General features: G+C 39.8%; 1 protein-coding gene across 1 annotated transcript in view; it reads right to left on the bottom strand.

Moving 5' to 3' along the window:
* Nucleotides 1-733: 733 nt before the first annotated feature.
* LOC100066553 (fatty acid desaturase 2-like protein FADS2B) overlaps nucleotides 734-22,116 on the bottom strand; it is a 36,396-nt gene continuing 15,013 nt past the window's right edge. Inside the window, exons 3-12 of the mRNA XM_001496785.4 lie at nucleotides 20,052-20,249; nucleotides 18,638-18,739; nucleotides 15,004-15,129; nucleotides 12,308-12,368; nucleotides 9,334-9,407; nucleotides 9,044-9,141; nucleotides 8,188-8,284; nucleotides 6,024-6,103; nucleotides 4,657-4,782; nucleotides 734-3,182 (exon numbers count right to left, since the gene is read on the bottom strand). Coding sequence (XP_001496835.4) covers nucleotides 3,104-3,182; nucleotides 4,657-4,782; nucleotides 6,024-6,103; nucleotides 8,188-8,284; nucleotides 9,044-9,141; nucleotides 9,334-9,407; nucleotides 12,308-12,368; nucleotides 15,004-15,129; nucleotides 18,638-18,739; nucleotides 20,052-20,249 — 1,041 coding nt within the window. The 3' untranslated portion in view covers nucleotides 734-3,103. The remainder of the gene's footprint in view (nucleotides 3,183-4,656; nucleotides 4,783-6,023; nucleotides 6,104-8,187; nucleotides 8,285-9,043; nucleotides 9,142-9,333; nucleotides 9,408-12,307; nucleotides 12,369-15,003; nucleotides 15,130-18,637; nucleotides 18,740-20,051; nucleotides 20,250-22,116) is intronic.

Genomic DNA, 22,116 nt, shown 5'->3' with positions numbered 1-22,116 from the left:
ATTAAGGAATCACACAAATAAATGTAAAATTACACCTGTAATAATTGCTACCCCATAAATTACAGAAGGCCTTGACTTACATTGGAAGCTTCCCTTGGGTGTGATAATGGTGCTGAGATCTGAAGGTGTGTGGCAACTAACCAGGTGAGAAGGAGTGAGGGCAGGAAGAGTGAAGGAGAAGTTCAGACACTGGGTTCAGGGGCAAAGTCCCTGTGGCAGAAGGGATTGTGATGATTTGAAAGAAGCCTTTGGCACTGAAATAGAGGAAGCAAGGGTCAGAATGGTACCAGGTGGGGCAGAGTGCAGAGGGTAGGAATAATGCAGGCAAAATCTGTTGGTAATCTTCATGGCTTGTCCATTGAAGAGTTTTAGGTAGGGCCATAGCATAACTCTCAGGAGTCATTTAGCTTAATGAGGCAGAATCCTGGCTGACTAAGCTACCTTCATTCGTACAACCACAATTCAGAGCCCTATAGTACAGAGGGCAGAAATCAAATGACCTGCAGGAAGGATCATGTAAATTCTAACTCAATGCGCAGTGGTCTAGGGAGTTGTGAAAGTAAAAGGCCTTGGTTCTCCTCCTCTGGGAGGCTTATTGTAGAAGCAAAGAAATGCAGTTGCACACCTCACCAAGTGTGAATGCCAGTAACAACAGGGTGGGAGAGAAACATCAGTTGAGATAGTGAATTCAGGAAACTGATTATCTTATTGACTAGCACAAAGCAAGTTAAAATTTACTCCATCATACACGTTTTATTCTTACCAAGCATATTTTTTAACTGATTTCACATTTCCCCTACATAATCTTTTGAAATCTCCCAGGATTGTTCAGTTGCCTACAACCTATTCCATTTGGGGAACTACAAAGCTGACCAGCTTTGACAATGAGGAATCAACGCCTTGATATATCTAGTGACCAGGACAGCATACGATACTCGAGCATCTCTGGAAATTGGACCAGATCAGACAGAAAACCAACCACTGTACCCAAATCCCACTTGCAGCCTCGACTATAGGCAGGAGAAGTCATCTATAGATCCACCAGCAGAAGGAATGCCGTCTCTTGCCAGATCCATCCAGGCCTTAAAATGTCCTTATCACTTAACGATGAGGGTACATCCTGAGAAATGCATCATTAGGCAATTTCATGATTGTGTGAACACCACAGAGTGTACTACAGAAACCCAGATGGTATAGTCTTCTACACACCTAGTCTATATGGTATAACCTATTGTACCTAGGCAACATGAGACTTATGAGGCTGCTGCTGGTATAACACGGCATACTGTTTTAAACTAAATTTCTTTCATAAGTACAAAGAGCACACACTAAAATAAGGATAAAACTATAGTATAGTAGACTATCATAAGCCAGTAACATAGTCATTTATTATCATTATCAAGTATTGTTTACTGTACATAATTGTACAGGGTATACTTTTATTTGACTGGCAGAGCCATAGATTTCTTTATACCAGCATCATCACAAACATGTGAGTAACATGTTGTCCTACAATGTTATGACAACTATGACATCACTAGGTGATAGGAATTATCCAGCTCCATCGCAATTTTATGGTACCATTGTCACATATTCTGTCCATAATAGACTGAAACTTCATTATGTGGTACATGGCTGCACTATGACAATCATGAAGTCAATAAAGCCTTTTTTCCTTTGCATTCTCTGCTCAATTTCCCTATTTGATATTCTTTATTTGATATTATTACCATTTCACTGTCCAATTCTCCAAGACACACAGTTGTTCTTTTCTTAGCTTTGACGTGCATGGCTTAATCCCCAGGACTGCTGAGCAATTTAACGTATTGTCATTCATTGCCCCACCTTGTACCACTCTGGCCCTTGTGCACTCTGCCTCAGCCCCAGTGGCTTCTTTCAAGTCATCACATTCTCTTCTGCCACAGGGTCTTTGTTTCTGAATCCAGGGATTTAATTATGAAACAAACAGACAGAGCATATTTCAGTGTTTGGAGGAAGGGAATGAAACGCTCCCTGGTAGAATGCAAGACATGGAGAAACAAATAGTGTTGGCTCACTTGGAGATGAGAATGGAAGCTTATGATATTATGCATTCCCTCCGTGCAGCTGAGGTCAGCTTTAACATGCCCCCATGATTACATGAGCAGAAGCACAGACTCTCAGTATTAGTATACTACTGAGAATGTCCACTCATCCTCTAGCATTGAAACCTTCTCATCCTAAGACATGCCTAATTTGATGCCAAGCTTGCAAAATGCCTTGACATAGCCTGGGGGCTACATTCTAGAAAACAAATCTCTCTCTTTCATTAGGGTCACCAAATAATGAGGTACCATATTTCTGCTCTGGTCAGTAGAGATTAGGCAAACAAATCTTACACTCAGGAACAGTCTATTCTTTAGCAGAACACTAGTCACCTTTAAATATTGAAACTCGACCTGCTTGAACAGTTGCTATTGTGCCTGGATGTGGAAAGCTCCTTTAAGAGATTTTATAACTTGGACAGCAAATATGTAACTATACACATTTGTTATGCATAGCCATGTACAATAATGAAAATCTAAGGTGAATATTGAAATATTAAGAGGCTTTAATGATAATTATAGTTAATTTTGAATGAAAATGAAGTTGACACATTTGAAAGAGGAATAAGCAAAAATTTGTGCTTCAGTAGGAACTTCTTGAATACATGACTCTCTTCTAAACGCAGTTGCACTGTTCTCCAAAGTACCCCATTAGAGGTCTCTGCTCTGGCCCACTTTGGCCTATGCCTTCTTCATCAGTAAAGCTTTTGCCTGGTCCCTCAATTCATGCCAGGTGACCAACATAATCTGACTAAGGCATACTGGTAGAAATAAGTTCAAGATCCTTTTGAAAAAGTGAAAACATTGCCTCCTATCTCCCTTTTGTCACCCTGACCAAAGCCATTTTGTGTTTCCTCTGCTTCTTATTTGCTGAGAAAATCTTCGGGGAAGGAGGTAACCATGTGTTCTTGGAACTCACACTCCTGGCACACTCAGGTATGCCAATGGTGCTCACAGTTAAAGAGGAAAGAACTCTTGCACATTCACCAACCCCCTTCAGAGATGCAATTGCGTGCATATTAAGTCTGAGATTCTTCATCATGTTTCCCTGTTTTGTAGTAAGCATCCTTCCAGAGGGCTCCAGATTTCTTCAGTGCCCTGTGGGAGGGGGAAACAAAATCACCAGAAGGTGAGACTCTAATATAAAGGAGCTACTCCACAGAACATCGGTTCTTTTACCTGGTTCAGGGCAATGTTGTCATTTTCAACTATATCTGCAAAACGTCTTTTTCTGTTTCCCAGTGGAGGAAGTCATATGCACTGAATTGGTTTTTAGCAGTTGATTTCAACTTTCCTTTATGGATGAGATTGAGCTTTTCCTCCACTTATTTTCTTATGTACCCAAGACCTCACCTATCCTTTTCTCTACTATTTACAATAAAAGGGCTTCTCTGAGTCATTATAAGATAAAGCAGATACTTGTAAATCACCCCACTCTATATCCACCTACCCATGCTATTTTATACTGTGAAAAATATTTTTCTTGGTACTGGGGCTACAGCAATGACTAGGACAGAAGTGACTTGTCTCCACATGGAGTCCCCGGTCTTGATTGGGAGATACATATTAAATAATTTATTAACCAATATGTTATTTAATCACAACTGTGATAAAGGTCATGAATGAAGAGATCCAGGTGCTGCAAGAGCATGTGATGGTATTAGTGTTAGGGTCAGGGAAGATTGAGATGAGGAAAAGGCATTTGACTTGAGCCTTGGAGAGTCAACACAAATTGACTAGGTGAACTCAAGGGAGGGGCTGAGTTGGAGGAACCCTCTAAGCAGAAGACAAGGTGGCAAAAGAAATAAAATGGCACAGAGCAAAGAGTTATGCAGCAACTGAAGGGAAACTGGATATCTGGAGGGCAGAAGAGAAGGAAGGCAGTGTTAGAGAGTCTGAAACTAGAGCATTAGTTAGGGATCAGATCAGACTGGGCCTGGCCTTGTTGGCATCATTCAAAATGATGTTTTGTTTTGTTTTCAATCCTGAAAGAAAGAGACAGTTATTAAACCCAGATCACTGGCTGTTAATTTGACCAGCACAATGTTCTCTAGGGAACTGTGAATGCTTCAGGATGAGGATGGGTTTCCAGTTTCTCCAGGTCTCACCACCCTTGGTTAGTCACCCCTGGAGTCAGTATATAGTGGATAAGTCACCTCCTCCTCATTCACACACTTATGTCCCACCAAACCCTGCAGGCATCTACGTTTGCAACCCTGGACCAGAGGATTTCACTGTCCCTTCCACCACTCATGTCTAAAGCAGGTAGAGGTTCAGCAGGAGATAGAAAGACAAATAATATGCAGCCTTGATTTTAAGAAACTTGAAGTTTAGTAGGGCAGCAGGGCATTTTCACTAGGAAGTACCTAGAAAGCAGTAGGTAACAGTAGGAATTATGATATCATTACTGGTGTTGATGTTGTGCCCTGTAGAGACTCATATCCATAGTGGGCATTCACAGGTGCACCTTAATGAATGGTTGTTGCATGAATGAATCTCTAGTTAGGAAATTTACTGGGGACTGGCAGTGAAGGAAATGAGAGCTTTGAGTTGAGAGAGACTCTTTTATTACCTGACAATATCTCCAAACGCCTTCAACATGGGCTTGTTCACATATTGCAGTCCATGCTTGGCACACAGTGACCTCACCAGAGGTGCCACCTTGTGATAATTATGGCGCGGCATTGTGGGGAATAGACTAGGGAAACAGAGATGAGAGATATAATACTTGGACCTAAAGAGAGACTCGAAGGAGTGGCGTCCTTTTCCTATTACTAAATAAAATTATATCTGCAATACAGACACAACCTTGACCTTGCACAATACTTCTGTTCTGGGATGTTCAAAAAGTCTTCGCAAAACACGGTCATTTTATCTCTTAACCCTCTGTGAGCCCGGTGGGTGGCAAATGTTTAGGAAGAGCTAAGAAAATAACTATTAGCTCCATTGAAATTATTTCTATTTGGCCAGGGCAAATGGAAGCATGGGGTTTTCTACCATTTGAATGACCTAGAGAATTAGAGATAACCACCCTCCATCTCCATCTCTGTTTCTCTCTATCCATATAACTACTGTATCAAGAAAATAGGATTCAATAAGCTCTAGTCATGATATGTGGAGAAAAGTCCTAAGACAGGTGTAAGAAGTGAGGAGAGGTGGGATTTTACCCAAAGTTTTCACTAATCACCAGATGACCTTCTATGGTTTTAACCTCCCTCTCAGTAAAATAGGAATAATAATCCTTTCTTTGGTTGCTGGAATTTTAAAAGACTAACATGAGAGCAAGGATGAGAACATATCATGCATAGACATAAGATCTCTTTCCTTCTCTGACTATCACAGATATGGCTTAGACAGAGAGGATCTGGAAAGTCCCTCCCCTGAATATTCTAGATTGACTGACTCTCAAAGAATTATCATTTTCTCTTTCTTTGGCACATGTCTACCTAACTGACCCATTGGTAAAGTATTTCCAGGTACGATTTGGAAATTGCAGGAGGGATTGGATTCTCTCATGGATTATTTTGTAACCTTGGCTGTAAAGATATAGATATACATAGATAATTAAATTAATTTGTAATTCAGTTTAACACAACTTTTTATCCAAGTGGTGTGATTTTTCATGGGCTTTCCCAGCTAGCCAAATGCAAAGAAAAGAATCACCAATTCCTAAGTCCATAGGAATCTGTGATTCAGGCGCTGGTACTTTCACTCTAGATTTCACTCTATTTACTCAAAATTATTATATGTCCATCTTTTATTTCTTCCCTTCCTTACAGTTGATGTTAATAGAAATATAGCAGCCTTTAGAGAATTCTGGTTCATATTTTCCTTCTGGTATCTCGAGCCTAGGGCTCTGCTCTGAACTGTATGGGGGTGATGTTATAAGTGATAGCCCTTGCCCCTCTGATCACTATTATCACTCTTCCTATCACTCACTGGTGCTCAATTTGGAAGTTCAGGTGCCCTGTGAACCAGTCGTTGAAAAAGGACTGTTCCACATTACAGCTTGCCAAGACCTGCAAAGAAAAAGATTACATTAGATGTAAATGAGTCCAAAGGTCAAACAAAGAAAATGTTTATTTATTCTTTTATTCAGTCAACAAGTGCTTATTGAGTACCTATTTTGTGTAAGAAACTACGAGGGATAAAAGATATACACAGTCCTAGGTCTCAAGGAGCTTACAATTTAACAAATTAATAAGATATTTTGCTAAGAACTATATACAAGGCAATAGATATGAAAACATATGTAGGATGTGAAGGGGCTAAAAGTTACTATCAGCCCTTGGATACAGAAGACAGAAGTGTCATTCATGAAGACTTTGGAAGTTGGAAGTGGGATTGTAAGGTTCTGGTACAGATTGTAGGTGTTAGAATACCATTTCCATTACGTGGACTTAATGACTTCTAAATGAGGAGTAAGGCATTCAATAGTTCTGTGCATTCCAATATAAGTGGCTTCCTTTTTAGTCTAATGCATTTTATTTTATGTATTTTAAAAACATTGTTCTGAGAAGGAATTCATAGGCTTCTCCAGACTGCCAAGATTAAGAACCCTCAGGAATGTCATTTGATTCAATGCCTTTCTAATGTTTAATTCCAGTTGGGGTTGTTGTCATTTTGAATGCAATTTTTCTGTTTGTTCTATTTCAGTGTTTCTCAAAGTATACTTCAGAAGAACTTGGGGTTCCCTAGGATTCTTTCAGGGGATCTGCCGTCTCAAAACTATTCCTGTAATTCTTCTAAGATACTTTTTGCCTTTTGCGTTCTCATTCTCTCCACGTATGATGGATTTTTCCAGAGCTTGCTAAACATGGAATGGCATCATGAATCTGATGTTTACATGCATTGGTTTTATTCTTGTCATTTTAAACTTAATATTTTAATATTTCTCCATTTTATTTTCAAATACAGTAAATATCAATGGATATAACCTATGAAAACCAAAGCTCTTTGACGTTCTCAGTAACTTTTAAGAATGTAAAGTTGTTCTGTGACCAAAGGTTTGAGAACCACTATTCTTTACTTCATGGAAGGTGCCTTGAGTTTGGACATGAGCTTGGAGGAGGAAGCAGCATATTGGCTGGATTCTGGAGTTAATCATGGCATGGTAATGAAAGGCTTAGGAGGCAGGGTTGTTCTGCTTTGATCACAACTCTGTTAATCATTACTGGCAGGCTTGTAGAGCATGTCATGTATTCTCTCTGGGCCTCTCTCCCTATACAATGAAATGAGGTGAATTCTAGGGTCTTCCTAGGTGAAAAATTCATTCTGTAATTGTAGGAATCTCAAATTCACTTGACAGGCTTTGTCATGTGAAGGTTTAAAGCAGGGGTCAGTAAAATTTTCTACAAAGTGCCAGACAGAAAATGTTTTAATTCTTTTTCACAGCTACTCAATTCTGCTGTCATTGCATGAAATCAGTCATAGATAATATATAAATGAATAAGCATGGCTGTGTTCCAATAAAACTTTACTTATGAAAATAGGCAGTGAGGATTTGGCCCTTGGAATGAAATTTATTGAACTTTGGTTGCATGCAAGAGCTCTGAAATCCAACTGCAAAGGTTTAGGACATGCTTCTACCACTCACTAGCTGTGTGACTTTATGCAAGTTACTCAACTTCTTCATGCCTCAATTTTCTCATCAATGAAATGGAAATAATCATAACATCTGCCTCATGTAGTTGCATAGAAAGAAGTAGACAGTGCCAGGCCCTTGTCAAGCATTTTGATAAATATGAATTATGATTATGATTATGATTATGATTAATTCTTTGGGTGGATGTGAAGAAGATTGGCCCTGAGTTAACCTCTGTTGCCAATCTTGCTCTTTTTGTTTGAGGAAGATTCTCCCTGAGCTAACATCTGTGTCAATCCTCCTCTATATTGTATGTGGGAGGCTGCAACAGCATGGCTGTATGAGCCCTGTGTAGGTTTGTACCCAGGATCTGAACCCAAGAAATCCAGACCACCAAAGTGGAACATGCAAACTCAACCACTATGCCACCTGCCCAGACTCTGAATTATTATTATTTGAGGTAACAACACTCTTAATCAGTCTGGTTGAAGTATCCTCTCCCAGGATCTCCATTATTACCTGAGTGCTGACCCAGTCCCGATTCTCTTCTCTGCTCATTTGCATTGACAGGTGGCTCATCTGGGTGACATATGTTATCCAGGGACTTTCAAGAGACCTTTCAGAGAATAAAAGGGGAAGTGATGACTCTAAGGCGTGCTTTGGTAATCACCAGGCTGCAAGAGCTAGCAGAGCATTGGAGGAAATGGAAGAGACTCAACAGTTCCCAAAGAATGGGGGTCATTTGTTTCCCTCTATATCTAGAGATGACACTTTAAGCATTTGGTCACATAACCTGTCATACTGTCTAATGTATGGGAGCAGTACTCAATAATTTGCTGTAAACATTGGTGCAGGATCAAAGGATATCTAGAGAACTTAACTGAATATACAAAGTGATTGACAGCCTAAATTTTGTCATCAGTTAGAGCTGGCTCCAATGTCTGGTTTGGCACTGCCAGTGGCCCTTACTGGTTCTATAAACTCGAGAAAGGGATTTAATCTCTCTGACTTTGGTTTTGGGAAATTCTCCAGTCATAAAGTAATTTTAAAAAATTCCTCTCCTTCCATTAACTTTGGGAAGGATTATGAAGGCCAACTGGATTATAATTTTAAAGGATTTGGGATTAGATGGAATACTGAAATTGTGAATGGAGAAAGTGGGGAAGAAAAGAGAAGACTGGGTAATTTTATTCCCAGGGATCTCTTCATATTAAAATATTTTAACCAATTTTTTTTCACATTTTCTTGGAAACGTTGCAGTTATAAGGAATGGGGCATAGTGTCATAATCTTCTTCAAATCACAAAGTGATTAGACAAGGATGGTAAGAGGACCATCCAGGTTATGGGAATAAGAGGATATTCTTGCTTTCTTACTTGACCAAATAGATGAGGCACACGGTTCCAAAGATGCCATAGAAAGGGCCAAATGTGATGAAAAAGCGGATGTAAAAAGTGCTGATCCAGGCCACATCCTGCAGAAAGAAGTGCTCAAAAGTTAGATGCTCTGAACACAATTTCAATTCCCTTTCAATGGGTTAGGGTCCCTTCACATACTGGCTAAATCTTATGTCTCATTACTCAAGGATCTGTCTGGCAGGGGCCAAGCATTTTCATTTCCCATTTTCTACCTGATGTTGCTTCTGAGAATGAGTCAAGTTACTCACCTCCCAACACCTTTGCCGGACTATCTGCCACACGGTTAGGAAGTGGGAATATATAGGCATGGTGAAGGGAAGAACTGGAAAAGAATAAAAGAAAAGATGGAGAATAAATGAGCAGATTATGACCTCAATTGAGCAGGAGTCTATCTTTTTCATATGCCACCCCTGGATATGTTGTCCCTGAGAAAGAATGCAAGGTGGATATCCACGACCACACCCTAGACTCCACTGGGTTTTTTGAGTCTCTGAGAGTGAACTAGGAATTTGGTACAAGCTCCTTCAAGGAGACTAGTGAAGCTTTGAAGATTTGAGTCATTCTTGATGGAATGCTGGATCCTGGAAGAACTTCTGCTATGAGCTTTCAAGTTTTCTCTTCAGTCCTTCACAATGTTTAGGATTCAGCCCAGTAACAATATGTCTGCGTGGCAGAAATAAAGAAGGTTTACTCATTGCCTGGGTAGAGGGTTATGTACTTGCGTCTCTCCTAGCACCGATGAGGCTGCCTAGAGCACAAAGTCATCTTATGCAGACCCTTTGGTTTTGACAGACCCTCTCCTTGACCAAACTTTAGTCCAGTCGTCTGAATCCTCTTCTTGCCTAGGCCTCAGCATTGGTCTGCAAGCTCTCAAACTCTGCAAACCCTCAATACAAATTATTTCATCCACTCTCCACATTAAGATATTTGAACAACACTAACACAGTGTCTAACAGTTCAAAGCCACATCTCTGGGGGGACCCCAGTCCCCTTAAAGTCCTTGCCTGAGAAAGTTCAACACTGTCAACAGAAGGTACTGTTTCTTCAAGCCAAAACATGACTATGGGTCTCTGACCTCCCTTTTCTAGAGCATTTCTGTTAGAAAACTTACAATTATAAACCTTTTTTATGCCCCTTTGAGATGTATCTTCTATAATACAGAGATATCTTTCTCGAGGACCTGGGAGTCATCCTTTTGAAATATAATCATCAGGAAAGATAGGGCCGTTCATCCATGTCTCTGTGGGAGGGTAAGAGCCGAACACAGATTTCCTAATCATGTTGACCAGCTTCCCTTCCCTTCAATGTCTTTCAGTAATTTCCTTTAGCACGCCCCAGCGTTTAAAGTCTCCCTCTTTTTGTTTCACCAGAGTTGAGCTCAGCTTATAAGGAAGCCTCTCTTTCCTATTGCAATAGCTTGAATAAAGTCTGTAGTGCCACCTTTAACAAATGCCCACCTCTGTTTTTCTTTGACAGTTTGAGTATGACTCATTTGTACCCAAGTTGCTAAGTTGGCATTTGAAGAGAAAGGGCACAGTGAAAGAGTTCCTGAGAGTAGTGTGGTTTGTGAGGTGGGCATTCTGCAGTGAATCCACACCATTCATTCATTCTTCATAAGCTGAGGGCATATTGTAGAACTATAGACATGGGAGGTGAGTTCAGAAAAGAAACTCCAACTGCTTTTTTCTTATGTGAACACACATCTAGTTAGTCTGGGGGTCAGCTGCTTTTCAAAATGGAGCACCAGTGTCCTCTTTCCTCATTTTGGTCATGCAACAAAAGGAGCAGGTGGCTACCATAGGTAGGGCTGCCCAATTAAAGCAGGGGCAGCAGTGGAAGCTGCTCCCATATCACAAAATATGACCCTACAGGCCACTCTGATAAGGTATGTTACAGATGACTACTGGCAACCAACATCTGGGCAAATCAGATCATCTGCAACAGACTTTCCCAGCTTTACCACTGTGGGCATTTGGGGTGAGATAATTCTTTATTGTTAGGGTTTGTCCTCTGTATTACATAACAGTGTCCCTGGCTTTCTGGCCCCTGGATGCCATTATCATTCCTCCCTCTCCATTTTAATAACCAAAAATTTCTCCAGACATTTTCAGATATTCCATTCGGTTAACATTGCTCCTGGTCAAGAACCACTGATCTACAGGAAATGTGTGGGACTGTCCCTGATTGGGGCTTATTTCTCAAACGTTTTAGATGAGCATATTTTGGAGTTCTATGAAACCTTTCTTTGTGAGCTGTTATGAATTTGATTTTGATTAAGAGCAAAGTATTTTTGTTGCTGATGTTTTTTGCTTTTTTTATTAATGTTATGATAGATTACAACCTTGTGAGATTTCAGTTGTACATTATTGTTAGTCATGTTGTGGGTACACCTCTTCCCCCTTTGTGCCCTCCCCCCACCTCCCCTTTTCCCTGGTAACCACCGATCAGATCTCCTTGTCAATATGTTAACTTCCACCTATGAGTGGAGTCATATAGAGTTCGTCTTTCTCTGACTGGCTTATTTCGCTTAACATAATACCCTCGAGGTTTTTTATTGGTACCAGCATCATTCAGCTACCCTGCTTTCTTTTATATCTGCACCACATTCAGACCTATTATATAAATCTATATGTATGCCTATCTATGTATTGATCAATTGATCAGTAGATAGATATAGATATATAACAGGTACATATATGTATATTAGAAATATATATATACATAACTGTCCACCAGGATATCTTCTACAGCTGTGTGTAAGCTCTGGGAAGAGCCAGCTTTCTTTCACACAGAACATCTACGTGTGTCTTTTATTATCATTCCTCTACTTTTTCTGGCATCATCCTTTCAATGCTTTGGCATTATTTTCCTATCTGTCTTTCCTCCTGATTCAAATATTTCTATTCTTTTGTTCTTGACAGGTGTTTAGTCTATCCATGATGAGAGTCCCAGATGCAAAGCCCCTTGATTGGCATCCTGCCTTCCATCCTTCTTGGATCATCTCCTTCCCTGCCTTATACCCAGAGTGATGAGATGAGTATTAAAAATTATTATTTGCTCTTCCATTTTCCTTTTCAGATTTTCACCCCAGAAAGTCTGAAAGAAGACATGCAGCTTTTTCCAGTTAAAATAAGACACGGAGGGTTCCAGTCTGCCTTCTGCCTTGACAACAGCTTGCCTCAAGGAAATGGGATGAAGAAATGTGGCTGCAAGGAGACTCACCCATGTAGAAGTACAGGTGCTGCTTCTCATAATTGATGTATTTAATTTTCTTCTTGCCACACTGAATGGAGAGAGAAAAAAATTTAGGTAAAAGACAATACTTCTGGCCACTACATCAAAGACATCTGCGTGTGTGAATGAGTGTGTATGTGAGTGTTTAAAATCTCTATGGAAAGAGCTATCCAATCAAAGTTCACCAGCAGTCAAATTAGAGGCACTAGAAGAACCAGAACTGGAATGAGATGACATTTTTTGGCATCTTTTTGCTTTAATTAAATGTGGGCAAATCTTGCATGGATGGTTTATTAAAATTGACCATGGAGATTGCGATCATTTTTTTTTTATTCCCATCGATTCCATTGTGAAAATTTGTTACTTATGTGGAGTGAAGTGGTGATTGAGAAGAACATTTGTGATGAGTTTTCCCAGCTCTTCTTTAACTGTGGTGTATAGAATTCTGCTTGAAGCTCAGTTTCCATCTATATTTATTCTTTCAACAGATATTTAATGAATGGTCATGCGAGGAAAGATATAGACATGGCCCCTCCTATTTATCTCATCTTTCCTCCTTTGTGCCATCATTATCATCATGGATCTCATGCGGTGATTTTCTATTTCTAAGACATTATGATATTATATATAATCTCATGACAGGGAATTTGATTCATTTTCTTGGGGTCTCCTCAGTTAATTTAGTCTTTTAGTGCACAAGACAGCAAATACCCTGAGAGCAGGTGGAGAAGTAATGGTTATAACTCCAGGAACTAGCAGACTCAATGAATGTTTAATTAAAGGAATGAATGAATAAATGATAATTCGCATTCACTCTGTATTTTTGCTGTGTGTTCACTTAGTTATAACTCCGTGGGCTGTGTTTGACTCTTGCTTTCCTCATTTCCTTGATAAGTTCACTTCTACATATAGATTTCCTCTCTTCTGGATAGTGGACTTTTTCCACCCTTCTCTTATTGGAGAAATAAAAAGAAATATCATGGTGATGAAGTAATAATAGCTATTTTCAGTTACTCTCAAACTTTCAAACATTTAAGTAGTGTGAAGCATGGAAGAAAGAATAGGTAGAAAATGCTTGGGAGTTAGTGAACCTAGGTGAAGACTGGTTGTGAATATCATTCCAAAGGAGGACTCTATGTCTTTCCAGTGCACATGACCTGACACATTGAAGATTTAATTCATCCTTGTTGAAGGACTGAATGTTTGGAAATAGTGGTAGAAAGATTCACAGTAAAATGAGAAGAAAGGATAAGTTCAAGTCTCTTCAGAACTATTTTTTGATGTGAAGTAACTGAATTTTAGAGTTTAAATAATTTTAAGCAATATCTTGTATGGTAGCTTTGACACTATAATGTACAGAACTCTATGTTTCAAGGCATAAGTCCCAAGAGCAGCTGTAAAACTTGGAGAGGTGGCCTACGTCATTTTTGAAGAGGCAACAGGCGTATTGAATATGGCTCTAAAGAAGGCACTTCTGGAGAGGGTCAGGCTGCTTCATGAACTTCGGTGAGACAAATTTCTCTTTCTCTGGGGGGAGGACTAGAGAAATTAAAACGACACAGTTTTGTGATGAGCATAGGAGTCCACAGACATCACAGCAGTCCAAGTTGTTTGTGGAGCCATGGTCAAAAGCAAGTGATTTTTGATAACAGCCAGAATTTTCTTTTTCAGTCTAGGCAGTATATTCATTTCCTAATTCAGCTGCAGAAGAAGGTGAGTTCCCCAAAGCTGGGAAAACCTATTTTCAAAAAGCTGTACAGTTTTTGGTTTATGTACCACAGGACTTGGGCAGCAACTGACAAAACTATCCTCTTTTGTTTTTACAAAACTCCTAAATTCTTCTAGAAAGGGATAACACTGTCTTCCTAAGTACCTGATTCTCAAGATTTACCATTTCTCCCTGAGGAGAGAGACTTCTGTGGCTGTTCTTATACCTCCTTTGTTGAAAAAAGATTACCTCCTAAGAAATTTAGCAATTGTTCTTTACATGATGACTTTAAGTTGGGGAAAATAATCAACATGTGACAATTTCTGGAGCTGACTTTTCCCTTTTGTTTTCTGTTGTTTAAGAAGCACAAATTAGTGGTGGGGGCTCTAAGTGTCTTACAAGGCACTTGGGCTGTGGGTCATGTGTAAATGAATCAAAATGAACATTAACTAAAAATAACAGCATAGTATCTTCTAGCTGAGCTGGAATTAGTTGAGATAGTTAGCTATTTAGTTGTTTGTGATTTAGTGAGTTTTGAATATACCGACAGGTCTTCTCTAATGAATGTCTCTATAAGTTTGTTAAATTTTGAAGAGTCATTGTCAACCTCAGTCATCTAGTTTAATTGTCTAATATTAGCTTGGGTTGTCCAGAGGTAGTGACAGGCACTGAGCGGGGATCCCTCTGCCATCAGGATTGCTGAAGCAGAGTGATATGGTTATCACATTTCCTACTGCAGGAAGTTGGACTGGGTGACCTTTATGGTCATAGAGTCATACACTCCACATGTCCTCCTGTTCTTACAATCCCAGATTCAGTTATTTCAAATTTGTAACCTGGATGCAAAAGGAGAGGTGCCCTCAGACTATGATTGAAGCTGGAACTTCCAGCTTGATGTTTCCAAAGCAAGGCTGAAGACTTTTCCAAGAACCACTTCCAGGGACATTTCTCTGGTGCCCATGATTTCTAAATGTACCTCAACAGCTTGCAAATCTCCAACCAGAAATAGTGGTAGTAAATTAACATCTGGGTCTTTGTGGTAGATGTTCGTTTTTACATGATGCTGCCAGTGTCCACTGTTCCACCAGTTTCTCGACATGGCCTGAGGAGAAGAGAGGGTTGATTAGCTGCAAGATTTCTCTCCTGAAATATCCTTCACTGTCACAGATTCCTTCAGGCATCTCCAAAGTCAAAATAAGAGATTTGAGATTCTCAAATTTGTCCCCACAACCAGGTCACAGGGTGATTCACTAACTGGAAGTTCTCAAAGCCTACAGACAAATAATCATCTGATTCAGGCTAAAACAACTCTTGATAATGAAAAAATCATAAAAACTTGTGGAAATAAATTGTTTTTCCATCTGTCTATTTTTTGATTCTCGTTTAAAAAAAAGTCTGAAGGTAGATGGGGCGGAGAGTATTCTTCCTATTTTACAAATAAAGAAACCTCGGCTCCAAGGCTTGAATTAGTTCTGTGGAAAAAAATTGGCCTTTCCTTTTGAAGAATCCTGCTTCAATGAACATTTCAAAAAATTATAGATCTGAAATGATTTTGTAGGGGGTCTTGGCTCAGATCATTGAATGAACAGGCTTCAATGCTCTCATATAAAAATAAATGTGAGTAAGATTATTACAGTTGATGCCAAGGTTGCATCATCTCTGATGAGGTCGTTTCTGGTTTTCTCTCTCTGAATGAAAGTCTGCAGACCTTAATAGAGCACAGGATTTAGAAACACATCAACCTCTTTCATAAACCAGATAAACACTGCTCCGTGGTTTGGACAAATCACTCATCCTCTTTGAGGTTCAATTTCATCTCCAGCAAATACAGTATAATGACATTTTTATCCATGGGTCATTTGGGGAGACATGAGAGGCTGTACATAAATTGTTGGCACATTGCAATATTTAAGTTCCTCTCATTTCTCCTGTTGTTAATCATTTATAGAAGAATAAGCAGTAGCAGTAGTTTTTATTCAGTATTTGACATCTCTCAATAACTGGCCTACACGTGTTTTAGATTTGCCTGTCTAATAAAGTAGCCCCTAATCACATGTGGCTATTGAGCACTTGAAATGTGACCAAATTAAGATTGGCTGGAAGTATATAATACACACTAGATTTTGAGGACTCTGGATGAAAAGGGAATTTAAATTGTCTTATTAATAATTTATATACTGAGTACAGGTTGAAAAGATAATGTTTGAATATATATATATATATATATATGATAAAGTTACCTTTTAAAATGTGGTTACTGGAAAATTTAAAATGACAAGTCATTTAAACGTGGTTGGCATTATTTTTCTGTTGGACTATGTTGGTTGATTCATCTATGGTAGAGAGGGATGAGCATGTTTGAAAATCTGTAAGCGCTGTCTTTCTATAGTATTCATTGTGTCTTCTCTTAGCACCCACCCCCCTACTCCAATCCATCAGGAGTGGTATTCTCATCTCACCTCTAAGATTTTCTAATACCCTTATGGTGGAATCTCTCTCTTATTCTCTCCAGTCCCAGGTCACTCTGTTGAAGTTTATGCTTTAATGGGCAGTCACTTTCCAAACATTTCTTTTTGAATGTCTCATGATATTTCAATCTCAACAGGTGCTACACTATTTCCAGTCCTCCTTCTGGGGCCCCACCACACTCCAAACTTCTATCAAAGTGCATACCACTCACTGACTCTTAAAGTTGTGTATACACTCAGGGATTTTTAAAAAAGCATCAGCTAGAGTGGGGCTGATCTGAAATATTCCATACACTGGCAACAAACCAACTCCAGGGCAGACGAGTCTCACTTTTCCTCTGACGTCTTTGGAATTGGGGAGAGAGGGTGGAAGTGTCCATTACCTGAATCTCACGATGACATAAGGAACCATCTCTGCATTATTTCTGTGATAAGGATTTTTGAGCGAATCCAGAAACACTTCAACTATCCAACACTGGTGGATAAAGGGCAGAATAGTGTGCCTACATAAATTTTCTGGTAAAATGAAGCTTGTCACATATAATGACAATATATTATTCATTTTAACCATTTTGAGTGGCAGACATATTTCTAATATGAATCTAGATCCAACCCTGTGTTGTCTAATCTACTTAAGCCTCAGTTTGCTCAACCAGAATGAGAGTATACAAGAAGACTAGGTGATTCTAAGATTTTTCCAATTTAATGATGCCATGATTTATAGTCTAATTCCCTATCTTCTTAGTACCATAACAATTTAACATTTTTCTTAATTATTCTGGGTCCCCATTTTGATTATGGAAAGATTATTCCTAGTATTATTAACAGCTGAAAGTTATTGAGCATTTCCCATATGTCATGCTTTGTGTTCAGCACAACACAGGTATATGAAATATAATCCTAACAATATCCCTGTCGGGTTGAAGCCATCATCTATCTCCATTTTACAACTGAAGAAACTGAGGTTCACAGACATTAAGCAATTTGATCAAAGTGACCCAGCTAACTAGTGGCTGAGTTCCTACAGAAGGCAGGTCTGATGTTAGAGCCACAGTTCTTAATCCTGGCTGCAGGTTAGAATCAACCTGGAGAGCTTTCAATACAGTGCTGACGTCCAGACCCCACCACAGATGAATTAAATCAGAACCTCTAGAGAGGTTACCTGTACCTGGGAAGCAGTGTATTCTAAAAGCTCTTCAGATGACTGTAAATGAGAGCCAGAATGGAGGAGCCAGAATGACTCCTCAATATTAGCTCCTAATGTGAGAGATGGGAACCCTGAGGGCCAGAGATAGTATGTGACTTACTCAAGGTCACATAATGAGCATTATCAGAGGCAGGGCTAGAAGCCACTCTTAGCAATCCTGTTCTGTTACCTAGGTTTCTTTCTTCATTCACTCGTTCATTCCTTCATTCAACAAATACTTATTGAAGGCCTCCTATGTGCCAGGCACTCTGCCAGGTGCTGCACCCAGTGTGCATTGCATAGGAGTGTGTGCTTCCCCTCCTGGAGCTATGTTGGGGGGATAAAACCAACTGCCATCATCACCACCTTGGTTTTCTGCAGTTTTTTCAGCAGTCTAGGTTTGGTAACCCAAGAATCTTGAACAGAGCCATCTGTAATTTCTTGCCCATTTTTTCTCTTTCTCTTCAGGGTTTATCTATTTTCTTGCATTTTTTCCTTTATTTCTTCATAGTCCCACCCTTCTGGAATTAATCAGGCTTTCTGGCATCCCCTAGCTTCCCAGCGATAAATGTCCAGACCCCTTCTAAGAATATTCCCTCTCATGATTTTACAGGCACATCTCCATTTGTAAAGTCACAATCCTTCTCCTGTAAGGTGGATTCTTAAGGAGGTACCAAATAGTTTACTAGGATAAGGAAAAATATTAGAATTTCTTAAATAGAGATAAATGTTATCCTTATAAAATTCTAACTTTAGCATATATATTACAAAGTTATATTGCATATTAGTATATGTAAATATATGTATATATAATACATACATTGTTAATATATCTACTTTTATTTGTGGGCTTATACAAACAGTTTTATTGAGATGAGCGAACAAAGAAACTTGGAAACCTGTGCCTTAGCAAATGATGTTCAGGAATCCCATCATACTTCCTGAACATCTCATACCTTGAGATGACATATCAGAAATTTGTGCATCAGGCGGTTCCAATTGGACTTTTTAAATATGGATAGGTGTCCTGCATCATGCTGTAAAAATCCACTCTGAGCCTAGAAGAGACCAAATTGTGGTTAGAGAAATTGGGAAGTCAAGAACTAATTCATAAATTAGCACGATAGTAGATTCAGGAGTCCGTCTGAGAAAAAGAGTGGGAGAGCTTCTCTGAGCTCAAGCTAAGTTTACTTTCTATTTCCCACACGTGTCACATTCTTCCCCACCTCCATGCTTTTGCACAGATGGTTCTCCAGCTGAGAATGCTCTTCCTGCCACTGTCAAAATCTTTCAGTGTGGAGTGGAAAGAGCATGACCTGTGGAGTCAGGCAGATTTGGGTTCTAAACCTTCTTCACCACTTATGAGTTGCACGAATCTTGGTGAGTTATTAGTAGCTTGAACCTTAATCCTTCATTGATAAGCGAGGATAATAACATCTTACTCACGGAGCTTTTATGCGGCTTAAACATGTGTACAGTGACTGGCTTATGCTAAACACCAAACAAATGTTTGCTTCCTTTCTTATTTGAAAAGTTGCTTTTCGTGGAATAAGAGAAGTTAGCTTTTCAAAGACAAATAGCATATGAAATTCTGGAATTGACATTGGTGTTACTTCTTCTTAAAACCTTCTACAGTTGTTCCGATCAGAATTAAATGCCTCTTTCCTCTCCAATAGGACAAGCTCTTTCCCCTCCTTGGCATCCATGTCATTGTGTCATATAGTATGTTAGATATTTGAATGACAGTCTCCTCCAGTGGATGACTCATTTTCCAAGGGCAGGGACCACATGCATTGGGGTTTATGTCCACAACACTGTGTTGTGTTCATAGAAGTCCATGCTCAGAGATTCATATTTGATTCAACAAGGATTTATCAAATACCCTGCTATGTGCCAGCTGCTGGTTGTCCTTTATGGCAAAATCTATACATTCTTAATTCTTATATAATGAGATGTCTTTGCTCTTGAACAATTCATGGTTTGATGAATTGATAAATCTTGGTTGCTAAATGAATGAAATATAAGCTGAGTGTTACATGGCTGAAAGTAGAACTGCAGTTCCTGAAGATGTGTGGATCAAATTGAGCAAAGAGTAGCAACTGCCATGAATTAAATATTTACCACATACTAGGTATTTTCTACATTATCTTGTTTAGCTGTCCTCAGCATACTTCCATAACATAATTTGCTATAGCCATTTTACAGACAAGAGAACTGGGGGATGGTGAGGTTTGGTAATTTGCTGGTGTGAGATGCTGATGAGTAGGTTGCTAGGAAGTACCAGGCAGCAGCTGACAACAATCTAAAGACAGAAGAAAAATTCTAAGCTTTTCCCTGAAGCCATTGCCTGGGCTTAGGATGCTTGCTTACCTGAGAAATTGTGAGAAGAAAGGAAGTGAATATTGTAATACACCAGCCATTGCCAAAATGCCACAGCATTAGCCAAGCCAGGGCTTCCAAAATCAAGATCTGGGCAAAGTGAAGGAAAAAGAACCCCAGATTGGCGTTGAACATATTCATATCCTCTAATTTCCTCCGCAATTCTTGGAAATCTTCCACCAACTGGGACTGTGAAATGAATATTCACATTGAGTAATGAATTAGTGCCTTCAAGGGAGAAGGAACACAAATGAACATAATTAAGAATCTATTTTATTAACTTACTAATGCCTTAATTTTGTGAATAGAAACTTATTAATATTAATAAATTTAATTTGGCAGAAGTATAAACAAAAGACAATTAACAAAGAGACCCTTCAAAAAGGTTGCGGTGGTGGCTGGCCAGGGGGTGTAGTTGTTAAGTTCATGTGGTATGACTGCAACAACATGGCAGAGTTAGATGTTCCCTTTGTCTCTCCCCCTTTTGAATTATAAGTAAGCGGAGATTCGCTGACCAATGGAGGAAGCTCACACAGCACAGCAGGATGCCTCAGAGACACACAGCTATACATCTGAGCATGGAGAGACTGGCTCCATGGGGAGTGGTGGAGAAAGGTGAGCACTCCCTACTCTCCCCTGGTGGCCCTGTGCATGCACACAGACACTTCCCAACCCAGCATGAGTGCTCTGAAAGTGGGAACATGCACTGGGGCAACTGTAGGGGGCGAGATGGTTGCAGCCCTTAGCCTACTTCTGATTGCTTTACCAACAGGGAGGGGGAGTCCACTGGGCCCCTAAAGTGCCAAAGAGTGGCCCTAGCTTGGTCCCAGGGACGAAGCCCTGCCCACCAAGCATAGCAGCCCTGTGGACCACAAGCAGAGACTGCAGCAGAAACACATGCTGGAGGAAGCACATTCTAGGCTTATGTGAGTACCCATGGTGCCACTGAGCCCCAAAACAGGAAATGTGTCCCAGAGTAGCTGTAGGAAGAGGCAGCAGCAGCCCTTAGCCCACTGGTGATTGCTTTCCTGGCAGGGAGGTAGAGCCCAGCATGCCCCCATGGCACTAGGAGTGGTACTAGTTTTGTCCAAAAATGAAGCCCTGCCCACCACAGATAGTCCCCACAAGTGCCTGAACACACCCCATCCTGAGGCAAGCATCTATAAAACCCCCATAGTTTCAAGCAGATGAGGTCAGGCCAGAAACTCTGCTCCTGTTTCCCCTTAGTGGTAACGGGTGGAATCTGTGACCTAATACTACCACAAATGCCATCACAAAAGATTAGCTCAGAGGTCAGCCCAGTGGCGTACTGGTTAAGCTCATGTTCTCTGCATTTGCGGCCCGGGATTCACTGGTTCAGGTCCCAGGCACGGACCTATGTACTTCTTATCAATCCATACAGATGCAGGTGTCCTACATATAAAATAGAGGAAGATGGGCAAGCCATTTTCTCAGGGCCAAGATTCCTCAGCTAAAACAGGATGATGGAGACAGGCATTAGCTCATGGCTAAACTTCATCAAAAATGAATGAATGAATAAATAAATAAATAAATATTAGTTCATCAAACACCATTAGAAAAAGCAACAACAATTCAGACCAGATAGAAAATGACAATTCTCCAGAAACCAACCCTGAAGCCACAGAATTTAACAGCCTAAATGACAGAGAATTCAAAATAGCTGTCATAAAGAAACCCAACCATTTACAAGAGAACACAAGAAGACAGATCAAGGAGCTCAGGAATAAAATGAACCTCTTCAACAAAGAGATTGAAAGTATAAAAAATGATCAAGCAGAAATTCTGGATATGAAAAAGACAATTAATGAGAAAAGAAGTAATCTAGATTCCTTAAGAAGTAGAGCAGATGTATGGAGGAAAGAATTAGTGATTTAGACAACAATTATAGAAATTCTATAAGTGGAGGAGGAGATAGGTGGAACTAAGATTTAAAATAAAAGAACTCATTCTTTGAGAAATATCTGACTCAATTAGGAAAAGAAACATAATGATTACAGGTATTCCAGAGGAGAAGAGTGGGAGAAAGTAGCAGAGA

Source organism: Equus caballus, chromosome 12 (genome assembly GCF_041296265.1).
Source record: "Equus caballus isolate H_3958 breed thoroughbred chromosome 12, TB-T2T, whole genome shotgun sequence".
NCBI lineage: Eukaryota > Metazoa > Chordata > Mammalia > Perissodactyla > Equidae > Equus > Equus caballus.
The sequence above is the reverse complement of the archived record's forward strand: the minus strand, read 5'-3'. Positions and strand labels throughout refer to the sequence as shown.